The 22,874-nt window shown below is 40.2% G+C and overlaps 1 protein-coding gene across 1 annotated transcript in view; it reads right to left on the reverse strand.

Annotated features, from left to right (window-relative positions):
• Nucleotides 1-22,874, reverse strand: part of LOC126159435 (voltage-dependent T-type calcium channel subunit alpha-1G-like) — a 633,155-nt gene that overhangs the window by 288,200 nt on the left and 322,081 nt on the right. The window contains exons 14-15 of the mRNA XM_049916549.1: nt 18,758-18,914; nt 13,496-13,651 (exon numbers count right to left, since the gene is read on the reverse strand). Coding sequence (XP_049772506.1) covers nt 13,496-13,651; nt 18,758-18,914 — 313 coding nt within the window. The remainder of the gene's footprint in view (nt 1-13,495; nt 13,652-18,757; nt 18,915-22,874) is intronic.

Raw genomic sequence — 22,874 nt, forward strand, 5'->3', positions numbered from 1 at the left:
GTTCCGATTGTAGAACAGTTCTTGTCGAATATTGCGAAAATGGAAAGTGCTATTGATATGCGGTTTTCACAGAATGGATTGGTAGTCAGGGGCTTGTCTTTTTAGCCAATGAACAGTTAGTAATAATACTTAGAAAGTGTAGTTTTTGTGCAAACATACACTTTTTTAAGCGGAACAATGCCTATCGTCAACAAGCTAAAAGTAGGATAAGCAGAATGTCAGTGTTGTTTGTTGCAAGTCGTTTACGAGATATCGTATTTTGAAAAGTTTTGACACCTACATTGTCTGTGTCATTTAACTTGCGTAGTTGCTAGGTACGTTGTTGTTATATTTGATTATAGTGTGCCTGTGTGTTCCTTGATTGTATTGCGACTTACCAGTGAGTTAGTCCAAGCAGTAGGTCGCGAGTGGTTGCGGGATTTACCAACGCAGAAAAAGCCGACATGCTCATGGTGTATGAAGTATGTAGGAACAATGCAGTTCGTTCTAGTACGGTGTATGTGGCACGATATCGCAATAGACGTGAACCATCTTGGCAATTATTTATCGATCTCTTCAACTAGTTACGTGAAAGTAGTAGTGTAACAACTAGAGAACGTAGTAGAAGGAAACAACAGATGACAAGAGGGGGTAATTAATGTTCATGTTTCAGTTGATCCGCACGTTAGGTCCTGCGCAATCGCACAAGGAAATGGCATGAGACAGGTAAGTGTCCTGAGCATTCTCCATCGACATACGTCCCATCCCTATCACATGTCTCTCCATCAAGAGTTTCACGGAGACGATCATGAGAATAGTGTTAACTTCTGCACATGGACATTAAGACAGGATACTCCTTACTCCTGTACCTTATTTAGTGATGAAGCCACATTTACCAATCACGGCCAGGTAAACCTCCGAAACATGCACTATTGCTCTGTTGACAATCCCTGTCCATCCAGCGTGAACGTTTGGTGCGGTATAGTGAACCATCAGCTCATAGGCACGCTTTTTGTAGACGGAACATTGAAGGCACCACCGATGCTACTGGTAGAAGACGTTCCTCTCAGGCTAGGAAGAAACTGCGGCAGCAACGTGATGGATGTCCAGTCCAGCACGAAGTACTACAGCATGTCTTCACGAACAATTTCACAGTCGTTGGAATGGACGCTGAGGACCTGTACTTGGCTGATCCATTCTTCAGATTTGACTCCTGTACACTTTTTTCTGTGGGGAAAGTTGATAGACGCTGTCTACAAGGACTTATCAACTACACCCGATGACGTACTATTGCAGCCTACTTGGACACCTCCGCTGAAACGCTAGCACGTGTGCAGCAGTCGTTCCATATCAGACTGGAAGCGGTGTACTGCCGCTGCCGGAGGTCATGTTGAACACAACGTGTGTTTGCCACATGTCTCGTTAATGGTCAGAATACACAAAAGTTGTGTATGCACTCGGCTGTTCTTTAGTGTGTGCTGCCACAAGTATTATCCAAGTGTCGGTGTGGGAACTTTATAAAATACGATATCTCATAAACGACTCGCACTAGAATCCTGCAACAAACATCACTGCCATTGTAATTTAACCTACTTTTAGTTTGTTAATGTCGGTAGGCATTATTCCATTTAAAAATGTATGTTTGCACAAAAAATACACTTTGTAAGTATTATTACAATCTGTTGATGGAAACGAGCCCCTGGCTACCAACCCAGTCTGTGAAAACCGCACATCAGTAGTACTTCCCATTTCTGCAATATTTACGTTGCAAATTTTAGGTGATTCACACTGTAAGTATACAGGTCGACGAAAATATACCGCATTTGTAGGTTGGCATGCGACTCCTCCTCCAGATTCTATGTAGTAAAATAAGATCGGGTGCATTTTTGAAAACACATGTGTGATAACGAGGAGCTGACAATTCACATCGTGCAGCGCATCGGAGTGCACAGAGGAACGTATCACCCCCACTACCTTCTCAGCCGCCATAGCTCACTGAATACACTGCTGGGACATCAAACCCACATGTTATAGTTTGAATCCTCATTAGGTTCCTTTTTCTTATTTTTTTAAGACGTCCGTTCCCTTGTTCTCGTCGTTTATAAGGAGGACATAATTTTGTTGCATAGCTTGTGACATGACAGTGGAATCCGTTGAACTGCATGCACGTATCTACTAAACACGCAGAGCACAACAGTAACTAGTTCTGTCAGTTTCATGTAGGGCGTCTTTCCGATGAAGTACGCAAACGATTAATATGTCAATATGCTTTTCATGCTGGGTGCAACCGATAACTAAACTGCTGCTATTGCTGCTCCTGTGTACGCTGCAAGGTATCATAAAAGGCACGATCTCTATAAGATTGTTTTTCGTCACCTGGAGCAACGCCTTCGGGTAATCAGTAGTCTTCGCCCACAAGTATTGGACACAGGTCGTCCAAGGACAAAACGTACTCCACACACAGAAATGCGATTCGTGAAACCGATTACCAGTCACCTCAGCGAAATATCCGTGATCTTGCAAGGCAGTTCCAGTTGAAGTATTGCACGATGAAGAACTGTATCCATATCACTACACGTTAACTCAGCACCAGGATCCAGAAGACTGCATTCAACGAGTACAGTTTTGTGAATGGCTTTTGCACTAAGGGGAAGATAACGAACATTTTATAAACATGCGATACCACTTAGGGATCTTGCGTCACTCGTGAAGGTATTTCCAACCTCCACAATAGTCATTATTAGTCAGAACACCTCCCACATGTCACCCGCAAACATGGCTTTCAGGCACGCTTTGGCGTAAACTTGTGGGGTGGAATCGTGAGAGAAGTGCTTTCGGGCCCTTACCTATTTCCGTGCAAGCCGACTGCACTACTCTGGCGTACGTGTTTTTGTAGTACCTTAACTGACACGCAAGAAAACGTTCACTCGGTGTTTGGCGACAGCTGTGGTTTCAGTATAATGATGCACTGCTACACTTTGGAATGAATGTGTGTAACTATTTAAATGAAGCGTTTCCAGGGAAATGAATTGGTTGTGGAGGTTCAGTGCTCTGGCCTCCATGTTCCCCGGACCTTAATCCACTATAATTTTTATTTGTGGGGACACTTCAAGGAACGAGTTTATAGTACGCCACCAGTGCATGTACCGACCTAAAAGCTCGCGAGTATGCCACTTCGGCAACGGTGGATGCAGGTGTGTTGCGCAGAGTCCAGAAAAGTATGACTCAGCAAGAGGGGAAGTGCTTGAAAACGCAATGTAGTCGCTTTGAGCATCTTCTCCGAAATGAACGTTGCTCCTATGTGTAAATACTGTCTCTGCGAAAATAAGGCTGGACGTCAATCGTAAAGGATGGAATTACTGTGCTTAGCATAATGCGCAGTAAAAAATGCTTCAAATGGCTCTGAGCACTATGGGACTTAACATCTATGGTCATCAGTCCCCTAGAACTTAGAACTACTTAAACCTAACTAACCTAAGGACAGCACACAACACCCAGCCATCACGAGGCAGAGAAAATCCCTGACCCCGCCGGGAATCGAACCCGGGAACCCGGGCGTGGGAAGCGAGAACGCTACCGCACGACCACGATATGCGGGCTAATGCGCAGTCTAGTGTACCCTACCTATTAGGTTTTTTTTTTTGTACCTCATTGGATACAAGGATGTTACTGTATCAACTATTATTTTATATTGGCTTTATTTGTGTCATAGACAAAACAAAGTGGTCGTTTATGTCAATATGACGTTCGTATTATATCTTAATGTATAAATAAAGGTCTGAGTAACAGAAAGAAATACACAAGATATCGCATTGTGGAGATTTAAACTGAATACAATCTGATGCTTGAACTGAAGAATAAGGAAAGTTTGACGCGAACGCAACTCGAACATTGGTGAGCTTGTCTACCTGTTCCCCACCGCAATGAACTATTTGGGTGGCTCCTGCTACCTGTTCTTCACCACGCAGCACGCCGATACAGCATAGCCAGAGTCTCTGTTTCTAAATCGCATCTCTATTAGACCTATTGTTCGGACTAGGTTTTGCTAGATACACCTTTGTCTTGAATTGGGATGAGAAATCGCACGCCGACCGACTGCCCCTTCCCCGCCCATCCACCTACACGTAATATAGGGCATAATGGGTATAAGTGCAAATATTTGTACTGCTGTGTGCGGATGGTTTACTCAACAACACCACATCAGTATTTCCGTCATTTGCAGGCCAGTAATTACAGTTATTACAAGTTGTATGTTTTTAGGTTGGTTAATACCTCGAAGTATATGTGGCAAGAACAAGCGATAAATGCTTATTTTGCCCTGGGTAGCAGATCAGGTGTTAAAGTGTGGATACGTGGACGGCAAACAGTCTATACTGGTAGGTGTATTCCACTTAGTGATGCAGTTACGACTGTACGGCAAACATAAAGCAGTAAATTACCTGAGGTATTAGTGAGACGACTGTTAGACACAAAGAAAAAACGACCAACTCACTGAAGGGTGTACATAATAAAGTACCACATATAAAAATATCTGCAATTATACCCGTTACACTCTGAATACACAAAAAGTTTTGATTTTTTTTTCGGTCAGTGCTCGAAACTTTTCCTGAAATAAATTAAAAGTATGTCCAAACTACTCCTTGATTCCGCTCCCCGTTAAGGCAAAAAAAAAAAAAAAAAAAAAAAAAAGTCATCGGAAGCTTATTCTAGGTATTACTTTTTTGTTTCACTCTCTACTTCAAGAAGAGGAAGCAGAAGAGAGGCCGTTTGTGATTCATCTCATTATAGAGTCACAATTCTTTGCAGGCAACGGCGAGGCGAGCCTGAATTCGGGCAGTGGAGTACCTAATTTGTGAACAGGACGGAAGGAGTGACTAATACGGGATTCACCTTACTAAGAGAAACCGCTAAATAACTTTGACTGTAAAGGGGGAAGGCTAAACCTATTTTCAGTTTATTTAAGGAACAATTTTGTATTTTGTCCCAAATAATAAATGAGTACATACCTGACTCCTAGTATATCAGGTGAAGAATAAAATTCGCTCACGAGAGCAACTGTCCACCACGTAGATCTAGGTTTATCGTGATGTTCCAAAACGACCCGAGGCAAATGCTGAGATTATTGCTTTGAATAGATCACGGTCGGATTTTTGCCCCATCCATCTTTGACAATTTAAATTATGAAGTACGTAGTAGCATACTGTTTACTACCGTAAACGTACGGAAGCAGTCTTACATCAACGTTCTACATGAGGTCCTAGTGGAGATGGTTTTCCGTTGCATTTGTCTGACCTGGTATGTAGTGTCAAGTGTTTCCGTATCATGTGACGAATGCTTGTACAATACAGCTGATTTATGTTTTTACGGTGAGGAGAAGAGAGAGGGTGGAGTCCCATACCAGCACATAGTGTACTCCTCGTGAGTAGCAACAACGGGGCGTCAAACTTATTTTCCCCATTTGACGGAAGGATCAACAGGACATTGGCGCAAAGACTGATAATCAGCACCACATCTGTGTCCTACTTCTGGCCAAACACTGCCAATGAAAATTTCATCCACCACCTGGATTCGAACCGGCTTATTTCCGAGTCGAGCGCTACCGCACATGCGTGCCGAGGTGAGTGATGACTATAGGGCCATGGTTAAATTCCAGTTAATAAAAAAGCACAATCATTGCTCATGCCCTTCCTTGTAATGTTACATTGCTCCTTTCAGTGTCAAAACAGTTTTTTTCCTTACTTGGCACGACTGCAGGATCCAAACATGATGAGTATTTTGTCGCCTTGGATCTGACGCTAATTTCTGTGTCCAGATGTCCTTCTGACAGTAGAATGTTATGAGAGAGGCGTCACGTACGCCACCTGCGTGCCATTGCGTCTTCTAATATTTCCTTTCAAACTGATTATCAGTCTTATACCCAGATGCAGAGGCAGGTGCACAAACCCGAGTTCAAATGAACGATAGTGGAAAAAACTATGACATAAAATCAAGCTGACTATTGTAACGGGCCATCGAAAACTAATGGTCTACTACGTCTTATGCTGCACAGCAGACCTCAGAAATGACTGACTCTTTGTATGTTCTCAACAAAGACTACTGAATACTTTCCAATTATAAGTGTTTCTGAAGCTGCTAGTAACTAAACGATGATCAACTGTACATAACAACATCAAAATCGTCTTCGATTCAAGATCACAGTTTATTGACAAATATTACCGAGGGATAACCATAAATGCCCGTTTGACGTCGTGTTCTTTAAAGAGTAGGGCAAAATCAAAAAAATTCTACGTTTAGACTGTCTACATTGTGAATTTCTATTGCATGTATAGTAATGAACAATTTTTATTTGACAGTATATTAAGGCTTCGTCCCTTTGCATTTACGGATGGACCATGGAAAGATTAATTAACTTTTATTCTATGTGCTAACTGTTATTGGTCTACTTTGGTCAGCGCGATAACTGCGAGATCTGTATGCAGTGTATTCAAAAATATTCGTAGTACCCAACCTGTACCCCAGTTTCTGGATTTTTTAATTTAGGTTTTCGCAAGAAATACGATTTCTTCCAGTGCCTGGCCTTCCTTATATGTTCTCGGTATCCCCTGTTAGTCAGATCTGATGTTGATTACACACATTACAAAAATTCCGTACAAGTTTTTTAACCCACTTCTTTAGTTGACAAATACCCATAAACCGAAGTCTTCTGTTTGCTCAGCCTCTAACTAGACTTATCTGTTCGTTCCACTTCCTCTCTGAAACGTTGTTACTCCAAGCTATGTGTACGACGAGACTTACTTCTTAGCGCTGGCTTCTGTTTGTCAAGAAATATTAGATCAAACCACAAGTGTGTGGAATCTTTGATGTAATGAATATTGTGATTTATGAAGTATCGAGTTTCGAATGTTTTATCTTTGGTTATATCTTGATGTATCTTTGATTGTATGATGTTTGATGAAATACAAAACGCATGTGCGACATATAAATATGCTGGTATCGAAAGCCGGGAAGACCCTTAACTCCAGTTCAACTGAGTATATTTAGCGTGGAGAGCGCAGACTAGCTGAACACGTTGCATCACGTCGTATCGTAATACTAGGGAATTGCGATGGATGGTCGCGCCACGCGTTCTGCGTCTGAGGAAGTCGCTAAGGTGAGTATCCCCAACATTATGATACTGTTTAGGTTCCTCTAGTCGTTTTTGGGTTAGTAATAGCACTAATATTCCGCAAACATGCAGTATTATTGTAGAGCAAGTATGCGCTTTTGTATTCTAAGAGGTATAATTTTAGCAAGTTCAAAAGTGATTTCAGGACAAACTTTAAATACATGTATATGACACTAAACTGTAGACAATAGTCATGTCTATTACTTGAAATCATAAACATTGTCGTAAGGTGCGCTAGAATGGGGTTTTAAGAAAAATGTGCGAATTTCGGCGTCATAATGAAGTGATACTTTTTAGGGCATGACAACAAACAATGTGGAGTCAAATTTTAGGACTAACCACCACTTCGGAAATCAAGATGTAATGTATTCCGAAAGTTTGTTACAGTTATGATTGCAAATATTTTTGCTATTAGGTGCCAAACTAGCCAAACTAACCGCCATCTCGGAAATCGTGACGTATTTAGAAAATAAACGTACGTCGAACATCACTTGAAAAGATACAAAGGCAAATCAAAGACGTTTGATATTGTTTCCGAAACAATATCTCAACAAATCTCATTTAGTTCACGTATATTCCGCAAGCGGCGCCACATCAGCGTTGATTCGAACCTAGTTCGTACATCATCCGAAAGAGGCACTATCACAGTCCTTGTTTACCGTTGCCAACTTCTCTTACGTTCAGAGTAACACTGAAGAGCCCAGAAAACGCTACGTTACCGTGTGACACAACTTACGGACGACGAAAATCCAATTTCAAAACCGTTTTTGCCTGTACTGTTCACATGTAACCCCTGAGTCAATTTTGCTAACCCTGTCAAATATCGGAAAGATCAGTTTTTCGATCATCAGGTCTTTTACACAAATGACCTGTGGCCATTAAGTGTTCGGTTTTCCGATTAAGTCAGCACGATAAATTAAATAAAGTTGATTAAATTCCTGTTGAGTCCAATGCTCGTTCTTCTTCGCCGCGCAAAAGTAATTCCACTCAGATTAACTGATATTTTTAAAAACTTGAATGAACCCGATCCAAGTAGACTTCAGAAGCAGTTGGCGCGAAAATCGATAATGGAAGAGGAAATCCAGCACTTCCTAAATCGCTTTTAAAATATTTAAATGACCAGTCAGAAACGGCATTAGGAAACCGGATTACGAAATCGGTTTTGGGAGCCCTTTGTAAAGGTAATAAAAGAGCATCTATTTGTTTCCGTTTACACCAGCTGTCTTGTATGCACCTCGTTTGCACTACGTTCTAGACAGAACACAATTTATATAGGGATGGAATTTCTGTAAATGGGCGAAATTCAGTACTAGAGCTAAGATGTGAGATAGAGAAAACTGGTACTATGACACATGCAAATATCAGTTAAGAAGTCGACGGACAGGAAAAACAACAAACAATACGCGCTTTGTCGAAGGGACAGGAGTATACCGATTCGGAGCTACTTGAAAACGTAGAATATAGAACGGTCAGATTACAGGAGGGACTGACGACGAGATCCACAACTTTCTCAACGATACAGAATACGTTGTTAACATAAAAAAAATGCAACGAATATATAGAAACCATCAAATGTGTTCTCTCAAGAATTTCGCAGAAAATGAGAACGAAACAGTCAGGTACTGTGTCACGTACTACCATTAATGACACGCGCGGTGACTGTCTTATCAGTTTTCCTATTAACTACAATAAAACTCCCCTGAATAAAACTGAAGCCATTTTCAGTAGGCGTGGAAACAGGGACAGGCTTTTGGAAACAGTTCGAGCAGTCGGTTGACCACCGAAACATGCGAAAAAACGAAGGAGACAATTAAATCTCGTTACGTCAGCAAGGATAGAATATGTATAGAGTTAGACAGGACTATATGGATAGTGCGAAGCCTATAAATATGCACTTGACTCCACGTATATCGAATGTAATCGAGGCATTATGACTTAGCACGCACTCGGCGAAGGCGTGAATGCGTATGGTAGAACATTTGCATCGAAGATTCTTAGAGCATTCTCCGACGATATATAACGTCTTTAGATCAATAATGTTAAGCGAGAAGGTCATTCAGACGACGAAATCCTTAAACTGATGGAATTAATTGGGTAGGAAGCGGACGGAATTCCTATCGCACATTAGGTCTGTCAAAGCATTGAATAACAGATACAATTACCATAATTTTCTTTTAACTAGTGTAGCATACATCGAACATAATCTATAATGCTGTGATCATCCGATCTGGGGTTAATTGCAGACCATGGGGATTACATTAGCCATTAATTTCCCATACCGTAGCATTTGTTTATCCTGTTGGACAGTGCATTTAGTACATAGATCTTATAGTGCGTTCTGGACATAGGCAGCAGCCTTGCCTTAATCTCTTTAGTGATTTCTACAGGATCACTAACTTCTTTCCCCAGTCTAATACTTGCAAAGATTTTATGGTGAACGTATCGCACAACTGCTATGACGTTTTTAATTATGCCAGTCTATTGCATTGCATGCCAAAGTTTACTGACACTCTGGTGACATGCCGATCGAATATCTACAAAAATCAAGTGATAGTCCATTTCTATAGCGAGATATTTTCCAGTTGTCTGTCTCAGACATAATATTTAGTCCATTTCTATAGCGAGATATTTTCCAGTTGTCTGTCTCAGACATAATATTGTGTCAATGTTCTATCTTCCAACTCGGAACCCGGTCAACTCCTCTGTCTCTTAAATAACTGTTTCTCTATCCTAGTTTTGAGAACTCCGAGTAACTGCTTCAGTATCATAAGAAAGAAATCAGAAAATGTGGACAGGTGATATTTTTATCGAAAAACATGAATCGATAGCCAGTGACTGAACAAGCGTAAATAGCTTTGTGGAATGCAATTAATTTTAACATCCTGAGGAGACGACGGTTACAAGTTTCAGACACATATACAGTGTGCAGGTCATTATTATACTAGTGCTTCTTTTTAGTCATGGAAAACACGTCATGTGTTACAGAGATGCTATAAATGGGGAGTCGCGCGGGATTAGCCGAGTGGTCTGGGGCTCTGCAGTCATGGACGGTGCAGCTGGTCCCGGCGGAGGTTCGAGTCCTCCCTCGAGCATGGGTGTGTGTGTTTGTCCTTAGGATAATTTAGGTTAACTAGTGTGTAAGCTTAGGGACTGATGACCTTAGCAGTTAAGTCCCGTAAGATTTCACACACATCTGAACATCTACAAACGGGGTACAGAAATAAGTAAATAAATAGCAATAATAGGTATGAAATACGTATTTCCCCACTTCCACAGATTTTTATCTTTTATTGAGAGATATATGGAAAACATAGGCTGCAAAGTGAACTGCCGGCCGGAGTGGCCGAGCGGTTCTAGGCGCTACAGTCTGGAACCGCGCGACCGCTACGGTCGCAGGTTCGAATCCTGCCTCGGGCATGGATGTGTGTGATGTCCTTAGGTTAGTTAGGTTTAAGTAGTTCTAAGTTCTAGGGGACTGATATCCTCAGAAGTTAAGTCCCATAGTGCTCAGAGCCATTTGAACCATTTTTTTGCAAAGTGAACCTTATTCCTCGGACGCAAATCAAGCATTTTCTCACTCTCTTAATATGAACTGCGTGAACAGTACCAGTAAATAGCTGCGTTCTCCCTATCATTAATACACTTTAAAACATCGTATGAGAACGGTATTTCTGTTTGCCTATGCATGTGAATTATCATTCTCTGAACTGAAGTCTGGATGAACTTAGGTCTGTAGCTACAGAACAACGTTGTATATTTTAGATGCTAGCCGACGAGTAGTGGCGAAGGGATGTGTATATGATTCTGAATAGGCAGAAACAGAAGTGTTGAAGGTATGAAAACTTGATTGTGTTGGGACGAGGGAAACAAAAGGATCAAATTGATACACGCGAAACTGGGGGTAAAGAAAAAACAGCCAGGGACGCTTGACACAGGGACGAAATGATTCAGGCCTATTTTTCATTTACTGATTTCATATACAGGCAAAAAAGAATAAAATAAGTACGAGAAAATCCATTCTGAAGCGGAGATTCAAGGCAACGTTTTCCAGTTCGTTAGATTCTTATTTTTCAGAAGAGAGTGAAAGTATGAACACATCAGAGGTAAACAGGACTTCATGACTCCTCCGTAATCATCATCATCATCATCATCATCGATACCAAGAAAGTAGCAAGCTTTCTTACTAAAAAAGATCAATGAATGGTATAAGTCAGCCGATTTGCTAGGATAAAGGTAAAAAGCAAATGACGTTTACAGATCTTAAGACCTAACATAATTGTGTGTGTAATCTTTGATTGTTATCTGTAACTCCAACAATACCGATGACTAGCTATAACAACTTTGTAAATATACAGAATCACTGAGAACTGTCAACTAGCTGTCAGATTACCACGTGACTTTATTTTACCAGCATATCATCAGCTACAATTGACAAAAGGATTCATCAGTGACGCAATATGTATGTCTCGCCCAGCTAGACGTAAGTATACATGAACAGTTAACTAAAACTAAACTCCGTGCGAACTGGCTATGAAGGCCCAACGGTACCGACCGGCCGCCTTGTCATCCTCAGCCCAGAGGCGTCACTGGATGCGGATATGGAGGAGCATGTGATCAGCACACCGCTCTCCCGGCCGTTTTGTCAGTTTACGAGACCGATGAAAGGTTAAATCAATATACAAATACGGCAAAAGTAAATGAAACTTACAAACTGTAATATTCGCAGTTGTACTTGATAATGGTAATACCGTCGGAATAGGTGTAATGAGCGAAATATAGTAAAACTATGAGCATTTAACTTGGAAGATTCAGTTTAAAATGTCTTATTATGACGTGTTTCATGCTGCTGGCCCAGCTATATATATATGTAGTCCGCCCTCATGGTCTCGCGGTAGCGTTCTCGCTTCCCGAGCACGGGGTCCCGGGTGCGATTCCCGGCGGAGTCAGGGATTTTTCCTGCCTCGAGATGACTGGGTGGTGTTGTGTCGTCTTCATCATCATCATTCATCCCCATTACGGTCGGAGGAAGGCAATGGCAAACCACCTCCATTAGGACCTTGCCTAGTAATGCGGTGCGGATCTCCCGCATCGTTCCCCTACGCTCTGTAAAGAAGCATGGGACTTCATTTCCATTTTCTATATATATATATATATATATATATATATATATATATATATATATATATATATAACTACTGAACTATTTTGAACAGTTAAACGGTGAGCGATTATTTGACAGGGTAGAGACGTCCTTAAAGGGACGCATCTTCACTTCAATTGGGAATGTGAAACGTGACATCGGTTATACAAATCAGTCTTTCGGCTGAAAACATCCATTGTACAAGTCGACTTAAGGGGGGTAGGACGTGAAACGGGCCGACGTGGAGCAGGAGAGGCACCACAGGACATTTTAATTTACACTGTCTATACTTTTACAAATAAATTCATAAAACTTCGTTAGCATGACCAGGAAGGATTCAGGATTCACACTCATAGCAGAGGAAGTTCAAAAACATAACAAAACAATTTTTTTTACATGTAAAGTTTTATTATTTTTTCACTTGGCATTGGCTGCTTTTGTTGCTGTAGGTACACTTTTTTTTTCATAAGTAAGAGAGATTCTTCATTGAATTTTGCACAGCAGACAAACCATACTTACAGGTGTATCAAACTCTAGAATTTCCCAAATCTGTTAAAAACTGTGGTAAAAATTGAGATAATTAACTATAAAATTCGAGTTTTCTCTAAACACGAAGTTTAAAACGTAACAGCCCATTCATTTTTCCATAGATTAAATAAATTCTAGAGTTTCATACACCTGTAGGTATTGTTTGTAAGCTGTGCAAAATTCATCGAAGAATCTCTCTTACTTATGAAGAAAAGTGTACCTGTAGCAACAAATGCAGCCAACAGTAAGTGAAGAAAATCATGAAATTTCACATTTAAAAAATACTATTTTTTCGCGTTTTTGAACTTCCACTGCTATGAGTGCGAATCCTGAATCCTTCCTGTCCATGCTGACAAAGTTTTATGAATCTATTTGTAAAAGTATAGACAGTGCAAATTAAAATGTCCTGTGGTGCCTCTCCTTCTCGAAGTCGGCCCGTTTGACGTCCTACCCCCCTTAATCTACCTATCGTGCTTAAATCAACATCATTTTATATGCTTCTCTCCACACCCTTCTAGTTTCTCTTCTTTTATATTCCTGCGTTTATACGATAGCGGTCACATTGTATGGACCTCTGTTTTTTTAATTAACGGTAGAGGATTTTAAACAATACTTAATGTTGAATATGAGACTCCTGAGTGCTGTTCCACGGTGATACGAATGTGCGACGGGCAGATACGTACCTCTGCGGAGAAGCCTTCGACGAGGATGGCGACCAGCAGGTTGAAGAGCACGTAGTTGCCGAACGTCATAAGAGCCACGAAGTACAGGGCTGCCCAGTGCGTCGTCTTCTCCATGCCGTTGAACAACACCACGTTCCAATCTTCCTGCGTCAGGATCTGTGTGACACGCACCAAATGCACACTTACTTTCCGCTTGTATTTACATTTCTTATCAATAAAGAATTTATCGGATCTACTACAGAAACATCGACTGACTGTTTTAGTGTGACAGTTTAATTTCTTTCGGAATTCGTGGAAATGTGCACAGCGTAGTTATGAAGTTTTAATTATAACCTCGGAAAAATAAAATTAGATAATTATCCTTGGTTTTTTGCATGCAAATGTCTCAAATCCTGGTACACAATGAAATCACCACGCCACAGTACCGTATGATATCTCTAGACGAGCCCAACCAAAATGGGTAGCCCATTGATAAATTGGTGTATCATGTGGCAATGCGTTTTCGGTAGCCGCAGGATTGCTGCAGCTGTGTCAGGCGAATTCTAAACGTTAAAGAAGTTATCTGGATTGGCGTGACACACCTCGAACTTTTCACCTGCTGCTGAAAATGGATTGCCACATGATACCCGAATTTATCAATGGTCTTCGCCATTTTGCTTTGGTTCATATAACGGCATGCAAAAGTATTATGATGCGGGGTTCCAATATAGAGAATGATACCGTTATGACATTACAAACTTCCAGGAATGATGGAGAAGGGAAAATGTATCAATTTGAGTTAAGGGACCCCCGGTCGGGAAACGAGTAAGTCGAAGGTTATAAGCGAAAATCATCCTGATACTTCTGACAGTGGGCCTTTTCTATTGCAGTCTCTTTATTTTTCACATTTTGGGAGGATGTAATATGGACCAAAACAAGAAAAAATTGTCTAGTAAACACGGGTTTTAAAATGGCTACGGTAGGAGCTCTGAGCACTTGTTCTGTAGAACAGAAGTGTTTCACACTAGCGAAGATGAACAAGTGCTCATAACTCTTTAGGTATGTACTTTAGCGCCCATGTTTACCAGATAATTTTTTCTCGTTTGGTCCATACAACCACCTCCGCTGTCAGAGGCATCCGAGGGATTTTCGCTTATAACTTTCGACTCGACTTTTTCCGGACCAGAGTCCCTTACCTCAGACTGATACATTTACCCTTCTTCATCACCCATGAAAGTTTGTAATATCATTGCGGAATCACACTTTATGCTACCACAGAAAGACTTAACTGCGTAACTTTATTTTTTCGAGGTGGTACTTAAAACTTAATTTGTGATATTACAGCCTTAAACATAATAGTAATTAATTTGATGTCGATTATTTTAATGCCGTTATTGCTCACAGGTATATGATGGAAAACTAGATGGAGATATAAGCTAAGAATGAAATCATTTTCCATAAATTACCAACTACAAATTCAATACGAAGTCTAGAAGCATTCAAAATTTCGGATTTAGGTTAACTGTAGTGTCAGTGATGTACTCTTTATTTCTCGGCTTCACTAATAGAACTCTAAATAGCTAGTGGAAATGATTTTCACTTTAAAGTTTAAGGTGAATAAGTACTGGAAGCTATACACGGTGGTCATAAACATTCTGAAAAGCTTGTAAGGGTGTTGCACAGTAGATTGTGCTGAGAAATAATTGTTAAGAAAGAATTCTATTCGTTGCACCATTTCAGAGTCAATTAGCCTTGAAATTAGCCAATCAGCCCTCAGCGCACGCAAATTCATCTTTCCGCCAGAAACAATTAGTGTCAGTTGTTCTCAAAGCGTAGATGATAATGCACGATATCGCTCAACCTTTCGCCAGGTTTGACGCTTACAACCATCCCATGTGCAATTATTGTATCGCTCTCTTGTTCGGATTTAGGAAACCAAACGAAAAACACGTTTGGCGACACTGTCTTGTGTGCGCGACGGCCTGGTTGGCTAACTTCAGTGCCAATGAACTCGGAAACGAACGACATACCGAATTTTTTCTTTAGAGTTATTTCGCAGCACAGCCTACCCTGCAACACTCTAAGTTTTATAAGTTTCTGACCACCTTGTGCTAGGAGAAAGAAAGGGCAATTACGGCTTGCTAACGTACGACTTCGTACAAATACTTTACCCAGTATTTTTCTCACACATTGGAGTATCCTTATATTGTGACAATTGAACAGATTAAACCAGATTAACGTGGACTGCGAAGGGCTGTATAATTAAAAATATTTAATTTGTATGTTCGAAAATCAATGCATTGTGAGAAATAAAGTTCGCACGAGAAATGAAAGCCCTGTGGAAAAGACTTCATTGATAAAATTTGCAATTGAGGAAAGTAAAGAGAAAGAAGAAGAAATTTTCAATTTGATGGACAGATAGTTTTGGACAGCATTCAGTTTAAGAATGAACAGCCGGCCGGAGTGGCCGAGCGGTTCTAGGCGCTACAGTCTGGAGCCGCGCGACCGCTACGGTCGCAGGTTCGAATCCTGCCTCGGGCATGGATGTGTGTGATGTCCTTAGGTTAGTTAGGTTTAAGTAGTTCTAAGTTCTAGGGGACTGATGACAACAGCAGTTCAGTCCCATAGTGCTCAGAGCCATTTGAACCATTTTTTTAAGAATGAACAAAAACAAGATCTGCTAAACACCAGATGCGGGGAAGACAAATTAGAAGAAATTTTTACAGGGCAGTTAATGTACGAAATAGGCAGGTTTAGCTGGAATACGTGCAGAACTATTCTACCTGACGTTCTTTCCAGAAGAACGAGCAGGCTAGTGGGGCTTGTGCCGCCCCCGGAAATAGTTAATCTTGCGACTGAAGAAGCAGGAGAGAGGAATAACTGAAGAGGACCTCAAACATTGGTGTACGTATCACGGATTCTTCACAGTATTGGGTGTAGCAGTCATGTACACACGAAGAGGGACTTGGGAATTATAGACTCCAAGTTCTCCATCGTCTTTCGGGGAAAATGAAAATGGGACAATTTGCAAGGAACACTCTGATAAATGCAATCGATTGCGGGTTTTTCGAAGCTGATACTGTAAAAAAATCTGCTGAATGCATTTTCCTCTTCCAAGGAAACTGACGCTTTCGGCTAGGAAAGTATTATCATCAGGGTCGGTCTCTCTCCTTGAAAGTAATGTTTAAAAGAAATGAATTCGAGACGCTACGACAAAAGGCCACAGTGTCCGTCTTAATCGATATGAGAGACTACAGTGCGTTGTCATTTGGACCATATTTTGGAAGAATTATTACATTAAAATGTATTTTGTCAACATAAGTGCAATTTCGATGCACAGTTAACTCAGAGATATGAAGTTGCATCCTCTCACAACTGCTGACTTCAGATGAACACCCAGCCATTCACATAGGGAAATGAAGAACTACGATATTGTTTGTGGCTGTTTAATGGTTCAGTTGGTTGGACGTTAATCACAAAAAAGTGTCAAAGTGAGGGTGCATTTACTGAATAACGCGGAGTAAATATTCACAAAGGAACTTGGATATAATTCATTCGCTGCCAAAATGGGTAGGTAATGCAGTTGTAGAGCTTGCGGTATTTTTACAGATTCCATTAACAAAAGGAATACTAGTTGACAAGAATCTGAGGAAGGTGTTACTGTTCCGTCACTTTCCTTGCAACCGATAAAAATCTCCTTAATTTTAACTTGGAATCGCGGACGTGTACAATAAAGATCAAGTAAAAATTGATCAAGTGTAAAATAATTTAAAAAGACGATATTGTCGTGGAGTAATATGCTATATCATGTTACTGATAGTCTCGGTAGCGCCCGCTGTGAAGCATTGTTAAATAGCTAGAACTTTGATAAAGATGAAGCAGCGGGGACACTGGAAAGCTGCGGAATGGAGACCGCAGAAATAAAATCTTCCGCGCTTTGGCTTCGACCTGTGCGTGCCTTCCAAGTTAAGGAAGATAAATAAGCTTGCTGGAAACGAGAGACCTGTTATGGGCAAAGAAAAGAGCTTTCCAAAGTTTACAGAAGAACAATACGCGCTTCATAACTTCATCAATTCGAAATTGGCCGATGAAGTTTATAGAGTTTCCTCATATTTTTACGGCGTTTCCTGGGGAGCGCTGAGCGACGAACTGCCCATAGCCACTGACTCCCAGATCGTAAACGTTGACATAAGAGCATGGATTCCAGAGGACTCGTTGCCGCAGGAGGGTTTCTGTTTGCATAATGTGAACTTCAGAGTTACCTTACAGTTAATTTTAAACCGTGGTATGCATTCCTAGTATAAAAATATTTCTGAGAACCTCAGCAGGAAGACAATACAGAAGACTCTGAATGAGTATTGTGTCAGAGTGGAGAACGATTAATACAATATAAGAAGTCTGTATTGTCCGTCCCCGGTAGCTGAGTGGTCAGCGCGACAGAATGTCAATCCTAAGGGCGCGGATTCGATTCCCGGCTGGGTCGGAGATTTTCTCCGCTCAGGGACTGGATGTTGTGTTGTTCTGATCATCGTTATCATGTCATCCCCATCGACGGGCAGGTCTCCGAAGTCGCGTCCAATCGAAAGACTTGCACCCGGCGAACGGTCTACCCGACGGGAGGTCCTAGTCACACGACATTTATTTAGTCTGTTCTGATATAACGAAGTACTTGCCTCTTTACCCATTTGTTTCCTAGGCTATATGGCACAATGACACAAGAGGTGCAATAATATATCGTGAGAGAATCTACTACAGTTAACCTCACCGTATTTTGATTCCGTGTTTAATTTCAAAGAAATTACCGTTTGACATCTGACGTACAATACATTAAATCATAATTATTTTTTTAAAGATAAGGTAAACATATTGTCGGAAAAAGCAGTTATCGTTGAAAGAACTGTTTTAGTCCTTGAGATAACGCTCATAACACTACGATAATAATTATATCTACTATTTGTCAAAATTTTCTAACAAATTAATAAGTGATTCGACTTAAATGTAAGGAACCAGTAGAAATTAATTCACAACAGCTATTCTCAGTAAATTATATATCTAGCGTTTCTTTAGAAGTTTGCAGCTTCATAGCAAAAAATAGAATAGAAACACTACACATGTAAATAATAGACAATTTGTATCTTTATATTAACGATGAGTTGAAAATCACTTGCATATTAATCGTGCAGTAAAGAAATTAAAATTTATGTGTTAGTCCAACTACAGTGAATTTGAAAGCAGACAAAGTAAACAAAAAATTACAATTGTATAGAGAAATTTGAGGCTTACCTGGAAAACTGTGACTGTTGCCCAGAGAATATTGTTAAAGTGTTTCCTATCACAGACACAGTTCGGGTGCCTCGTGATGATTTCGTGACAAGTACATCTTCTGGATCCGTCTGAGAGCATGCAAAACTTACCACCAAACAGGTACATTCCTAAGATACTGCAAGAGACAGAAACACACAATATAAACAGCCCAAAACAAGTGGTGACGAAAAGTACATGTAAAGATGAGTAACTATAGAGGTAAGGTGAGGTAAGCGTGGCAAGAGAGTCGCAGGGACGGTTGGCTGGCTTGTGTCATTGGGAAGGCGACACCGCCCCGACAGGAGGCAATGTTCGCCCCTGGCAAGCAGCAGCCACCGCCACGACGTCGCTCCCGCCGTGATAAATACAGAAGCGCTTGCAAAATATCTATTTCTATCTGTCTGCACTGTTACTGTGAGTAAAGACAGAGTTAAAGCAGGGTGTGGAACAAAGTATGTCTTAAGGAAGATTTTCAACAGGCACTCGATACATGTTTATACACGACTCGACTGCAATGTGGCAGTGGGGAAGTATAGTACAGGTGTCACACTACGTGAGGAGCAGCACTTTAATACTAAGCGTTCGTCTCTCAGTTACCCAACAACTGTGCAACATGCGACATTATTAATCAGTGGTGGTTGTTGCCGTGAATGCATGTGTTACAGGTCTCCTTTACTTTAATTAGTACTTGGACTGCTTCGGTATACAAACGCTAGTTTTTATTTTCTAGGTATCCATGCGCTAACAGTGGGCATGTGACAGAAATGCTTTATTAATTTTGCACACTAGAAATTCGGAAACCACTACAGCAATCAGTTATGTTCTGAGCACTACAATGGTCCTAATTTTTCGAATATATTTGCAGAGTTAGCTTTTGAAATACAGTAGTTTTTAGAACTTGTAATTCTTCTTATGCAGCTATTTATAGGGCTGGAATTCACTCACACGGAAAATATGTTCTTGATGCCCATTGTGTTACGTTCTCAGCACCCGGCAAGAGCTCACTACCCACCAGTAATGATCAGAGGTTTTTGTTGCATGTTGGTAAACAAATTCAGTACTTCACAGGCCAGAGAGAGATAGAGCGAACGAGAGAGACAGAGATAGACAGAGGGAGAAAGAAGGAGAGAGAGAAATAATAGAAGAAAGCAAATTCTCTCAAATTTAATGCACTTTTTTAAAATAAAGGAAAAACAGTTCATGTAATGTGTTAATAATACATTTTTTCTGTATATAATTCCGCAAATCACTACATCGTGAGATTGTGTTGTTGATTCCCTTCAGCTGATACGGTATGTTATGTTTATAAGCGAGATGAAGTTAGTTACAGTAAGACTAAATTAATGTGGCATTTTATCATCTAATATTTGTTTAAGAAACAACACTTTATAAAAACGTAGTGTACAGCATTAGTGTTGTTTCCTACCAAAGACTAACATGTGCTTGTTGTAAGATAGTTTCGACACCATAAACAAGACACACATCGTGGATAGTTCTTGTACACGGTTAGTCATAAGTACCTCCAGGGTTTGAGAAGGCGACTGCGCGAAAACTACAATACATAGAGAAAAATGACACATTCAGTGGACAGAGCATCATTCCAATTTTCTATTCGTAATACATGCCATGCAGGAGTAGTAGATCTCACCATTAGGGGACAGACGTGTAAGAACATGCAGAAAAATCATCTGCTCTGCATTGTCGCATCGAATTAATTTACGAATGTTGATAGGGAACCCAATGAACACAGTTCGAATGCGCTGTTGTGATTGCACGTTCCTGGGCAGCAGTGACTTCAATTAACTGCAAGTGCGTGCTCTTGCACTCGTAGTTTGCCGCATCAGAAAAGGTACCCGTATTGAGCAACTGTAATGCGAGTTAAAAAGTTGAAGAGATGCTCTGCCCATGAATATATGTTTGTTTTCTATATGTCTTCTAGTTTTTGCGCAGGTGTCTTCGGAAGCACTTACGAATGACCCTGTCTTTATTGCTCATAACAAGTAAGTGTAATCTATTTGTTTCTAGCTTTCAGTTTTCTTATATATTTGGCAATAATGACAATTGCATTATTTCAGTCAAATTATTCTTGATATTGACATAAATTATTATAATGACGTAATTATCAACAAATGCTACGATTACTACAATGACTGCCCAGTCATGCTCTTCGAAAGTATGTTGTAATCCTGTGCCACACGATAAGACGTATCAGTCGATCTCTATTTTTTAATCAAGTTAATCCTTGAAGACCTTTTCTCCCCTATTCGAGTCAATACCTTTCTTTTATTTTTGTCGGGGATTGAAAGCTCACGAAGCCAAGATCCCACAAGAAATCTTCTTTATTTGGGTTAATTACTAGTTTCAGCTAACAGTCTAGTCATTTCAGATCATAAAATATTCTTGGTAAGTGTTGGTGCCATTGCAGTTTCGCACATCGTTAAGATGTATCTTAAAACAACAACATCCATACATAACATAATGAAAAACAGCTTTTCATCGTTTGTGGTCAGTGTAATTGAACGATCGTAAAATAAAGGCGTTATACCTTTACAACTTTGAACCTGACACCATCAGTCTTTACATCATTTCGTGACAGGCATCATATATATATATATATATATATATATATATATATATATATATATATATATATTGCTGTAACGTGGTACATGTGGATAATGTGCATATATAGATGTAAATACTATTTTTTCACGTTACAGCAATATATATATATATATATATATATATATATATATATATGATGATCTCTATTACGAAATGATATAAATACAGATTGTGCCAGGTACAAAGTTGTAAAGGCATAACGCCTTTGTTTTGCGACCATCGTTCAATTATGCTAGCCACGAACGATGGAAAGCTGTTTTTAATTACGTCGTGTATGGATGTTGTCATTTTAAGAAAGATTTTAACCATTGTGAAGCCGTAACGGCACAAACACTAATCAAGATTTTTTTATGATTTGGAGATGGCTAGATTGTTAGCTGAAACTAATAATCAATCCAAATAAAGAAGATTCCATGTGCTACATTGAATTGACGGGTTTTCAATCAAAACTTAAATTTAAAAAAATCATGACAGATCGCGTATCGCCTGGTTGACGATACCAAAAAACTTGATTCAATACCTTTCCGTTTGATACTCTATTTTCCTATCTGACCTTCGATATTTCTATGTTTTGTTGTCTTTGCTGTTTTATTTCCGTATACACTCCAAGTACCTTCGGAAAGGACTTCCTAATACGTTAATTTCCGTTAGATATTGACATAATTGTCATTTTTAGAAAAGTTTTCCTAGCTGCTGTAATTCTCCATTTTCTAGTTCTCTCTATTTTTGCCATCGTCCGTTATTTTGTTCCGAAAATGGCAAAAACGTGCCTACTACGTCCTGAAGAAAAAAATACTAGCATGAGATCAGACACGGTAACGATAATGCACGGAAATGAAGTAATGATTGATTTGAGAAGTAAGATTACTAGTAATATCAGTTGAAAAGTGTGGGAATGGTCTACACGTAAGGATAAGTGCAGTGTGGTCATTCGACCACACCTTACCGCCCCCCCCCCCCCTCTGCCCTTCCACCCCTAAAGTATCTGTTTACTTACGAAGCTTCTAACGGTACTGAAAACATGAACAAGCACTACATAGCAGCTGTACACGACGTCCTTTAGCACTAAACATGTTAGGCTAGCGCCTGAATTCCATGATGTAACACCGATAGCACTTTAGTTTCTAATTTTACAGAGCAAAGCAAAACAGTATGTAAGGAATATTTCCGCGCTATTTTTTGTGTTACTTGTAGCTGCTTTAAAACCAACAGCGTTTCAAAGCTCGTACTAATTACCAAGAGCCAGCCATAACTGTTCTACTTGGTATGCAAGATATACTGCCGCGGGTTGTGGTCCATGTCGAGTGATATAGCAGTTAGTGTCGTTGGCTGGCGCGTTGCGATGCATCTGTGATGTGGTAGTACTGAGATTTTTCAGTACTGAGAGAGTTTCAATTTTCTTACAACCCTGTAATAATATCTGCAACATCAACATCGTTTGAAAGAGTTAAATTTTGCATTGTTACCGTCT

The sequence above is a fragment of the Schistocerca cancellata genome, chromosome 2 (genome assembly GCF_023864275.1).
Source record: "Schistocerca cancellata isolate TAMUIC-IGC-003103 chromosome 2, iqSchCanc2.1, whole genome shotgun sequence".
NCBI classification, from domain to species: Eukaryota; Metazoa; Arthropoda; class Insecta; order Orthoptera; family Acrididae; genus Schistocerca; species Schistocerca cancellata.